Source organism: Danio rerio, chromosome 10 (genome assembly GCF_049306965.1).
Source record: "Danio rerio strain Tuebingen ecotype United States chromosome 10, GRCz12tu, whole genome shotgun sequence".
In the NCBI taxonomy this organism is placed as follows: domain Eukaryota; kingdom Metazoa; phylum Chordata; class Actinopteri; order Cypriniformes; family Danionidae; genus Danio; species Danio rerio.
Genome location: NC_133185.1, coordinates 38,337,612 through 38,340,912, shown reverse-complemented (window position 1 = coordinate 38,340,912; position 3,301 = coordinate 38,337,612). Strand labels below are relative to the sequence as shown.

At 32.7% G+C, this 3,301-nt stretch overlaps 2 protein-coding genes across 3 annotated transcripts in view; one reads left to right on the top strand and one right to left on the bottom strand.

Annotated features, from left to right (window-relative positions):
* The window catches only part of mdh2 (malate dehydrogenase 2, NAD (mitochondrial)), a 172,983-nt gene that overhangs the window by 48,496 nt on the left and 121,186 nt on the right, over positions 1–3,301 (bottom strand). The window lies entirely within an intron of this gene.
* Positions 815–3,301, top strand: part of c2cd2 (C2 calcium dependent domain containing 2) — a 41,490-nt gene continuing 39,003 nt past the window's right edge. For both annotated transcript variants that reach the window (XM_009305499.5, XM_009305500.5), the window contains exons 1-2: positions 815–1,853; positions 3,061–3,156. In XM_009305499.5, coding sequence (XP_009303774.1) covers positions 1,584–1,853; positions 3,061–3,156 — 366 coding nt within the window. In that variant the 5' untranslated portion in view covers positions 815–1,583. The remainder of the gene's footprint in view (positions 1,854–3,060; positions 3,157–3,301) is intronic.

Genomic DNA, 3,301 nt, shown 5'->3' with positions numbered 1-3,301 from the left:
AATATTGGATTGTATTTCAAGCGTTTAATTTCTCTAAAATAAAATACTTAAATAAAAATACTTAGTGCTTTTAAAAATGATTACATTACTTGTCCATAAATGATAATGTCCTTAAAGTGATGATGTATTTAGCAAAATAAATAAATAAATAAAAATACGTAGGATGCGCACTATTTCTTCTCCTTCCGCGGCACTTTTTATTGCCATTTTTAATGAAAGTAATGACTTTTGCTTCAAACCTCTAATATATATATATATATATATATATATATATATATATATATATATATATATATATATATATATATATATATATATATATATATATATATATATATATATATATATCTTATTACATCAAAGGTCTCTAACAGGATTCACAATTGAAACCTTTAAACAACTGAAGAGTGAGTGCATCCACATTTTATTTGCATTAGTAAATCATGATAAACGGTTGTAAATACAATACTTTGAAATACTTTTATTCAACCAGTCCACACATGCATGCACAAATCGCACAATTTTCATATTCAAACACTGCAAAATTGCGGTATAAACAAAGAGACGCCCATTGTTCATGTGTGTAATGAAATGGAATAATGTCACAAGACCTTTGTCTTTTTGTCTACCAGGCATAAATTTCCAACACAGTGATATAAAACATAACAAAAAAAATCTAATTTGGTAAAATAATTTATACGTTTTTATATCACTATTATTCATCTACTCTGTCTATATACAGAAACATGTGTTGTTTATTTTATTGTAAAAATGCAGTAGGGACTCTTATTTTGTATCGTCTGGTGACGACTCTGTAGGACTCCCGAACCTCAGTGCAAAGCTAATAATAATCCTCGAAATCAGCGGTGTGTCGCACACATCCACTCTCTTTCCGTTTCTCCTCTTCTTACACGCCCAGGAGGATGAACAAACCCGTTAGAGGACTTGATTATGGCACTTAATATTACTTTTTTGAAACTCTTTTCATTGTTTTCGGTGGCTCGGCTAATGTGATGGTAACGTGGCTCATCAACGCCGGGGGATTTTCAGGAACTTTTCACCTCGGGTGCTCCGGATCTAAGCTTTTATCATTTAGATATATCATTAAATTGCACATAGATGTCAACCATATGTGCAACATTTCTAATAACAAATATATATTTTAATAGTTCTAGGCTTTGTGTCCGATAAGGGACGATTTATCCGGTTAAAATCTCGCAGATTGATTCAATGACGCTACGTTTACTGTGATCTAGCTAACGCTAAACATGCTATTTGATCTGAAAGTAGGTTTGCAGATGCTATAATGTTACACATATCTCATTTAATATATCGTAGTTTGCATTAAAATAGATGTATCTGTCGTGCTGCTTGAAGTGAGATTTACGATCCGCAATCCACCGCTCGCATGTTTTCACCCACCCTCGGTGCGAACTTTCATTTTTGCTGTTTGTGGAGGTGTTTTAACAGCCGATAATTGTAGGAAGGAAAGTGTCGTTGTTGTGTTAGGATGCGGAAGGGTGAGGAGCAGAGCTGAGGGTAAACATGTTAAGGGTTTAAAGCATGTTAATGGCTCGGTGATCATGTCGTCAATGGAGGGTGTTTTCTCCTGGGTGGGAGACTGGCAGTGGCTCTTCATGGTCACTCTCTTTCTGGCCTCGGTTGTCACTTTGGTTGTATACTTGGTGCTGTATTTTTCCAACGAAGCTCATGATGGGAAAACGCATCTCAATCATGTGGATTCAGAGGAAGCTGATGGGATTTTATGTTGGGTGCTTTCCTTGAAAAACTGGAGGAGTCAGTGGAGAAGAGCCTGGTTTAGGAGCCTCAACGAGGAAGCTTGTAGATCACAGGTGAGATTGTTGTTGATGTTTTTTTAAACTTGAAAATGGTTTTTATACGTATGGGTTTGAGTGAAATGTTTGTTTTATTCTTGTAGCATTTCATCCAAATAATAAAAAAGTAATTTTGTAACATTTTATTTTTAGAGAATGACAGTTTTTATTTGATGTGAAACAGTATCAGAGTTATTTGGCTAAAAATTGGTGTTGTGTTGCCTAAAAATGAACATAAACATCTCATAATGACAGCATATTTATTTATTATTATTTTAAACGTGGAATAAATCTCTTTGATATTTTCCTCAAGATTTTAATTTGCACATTTGGGATCCTGGACCACAAAATATTGTTGCAATAGCCCACATAACTTGAATGGGTCAAAACTGTGGATTTTTCTTCTGCAAAGGATTTAAATATAAAATAAAGATCAATTTCCATCAAGATGTTTAGTAAATTTCCTAAATCAATATTTCGTAAATATCAAACTTCATTTTCTAATTGTAATGTTTATTGATATAACTTGATTTAGACCACTTTAAAGCAGATTTTCTCAGTATTTCTTTTTTTTTAACTTTCAAATTCTATATATTCAAATAGATCCAAATATTGTCCAATCCTAACAATTCGTACATCAATAGAAACCTTATTCAAGCTTATTCAATAAAAATGACACCTATGACTGGTTTTGTGTGTCCAGGGTCACACGAAATTATCTAAATTAGGCCTGCACGATATTGAGAAAATTTAACACTGTGATGTTTTTTTATTCTGCGATTATATGTTGCAATATGAATACAATTTCACTAAATATGTTGAATAACTATTTTGAAAGAATTTATCGATTTAGATTGATTGGGATGATTCTGTAGGGGAGTGCATAGGCATAAAATATAATAAACAACCTACAAGCACAGATAAATATCTGTGATATAAAGATCTGAATTAAATAAACCACATTTTATTGTTTTCCAGTAAGTCAAATTGTATTCAGTTACAGTAATGAATTAATGAAATAAAAAATAATACTGCATAGTCTTTGTTTTATAAACATTTCTATGAAACTGATAATGTTAATAATTTGTCAAAGTTACAAACGTTACAATTTCTTATGCCTGAATGCTTTAAAAAAACTCACAGTCACAAGCCGCGATATGCGATAACAATGTTAAAAACAATACATTGTGCAGCACTAATCTAAATGTTTTCCAAACTTTATTAGAGTGGGATTCAGCTGACCTTTGAAGATGATGGTGTCCAGTCATCAGAACTGGCTGTGGACCAGATTTCAAGCTTCACAAAAACACGGGGTCAAAAGGTAGGATTGTGCTTTGAGCATTTACACATACTAACCTATATGTAGAAGCCATTTTCACCCCCAAGCCTATACATTCCTCTCACTTGCTTGCATGAGTTGTATTTGATTAAGATGAATCAATGAATAGAAGTGTTCTGAATTTTTC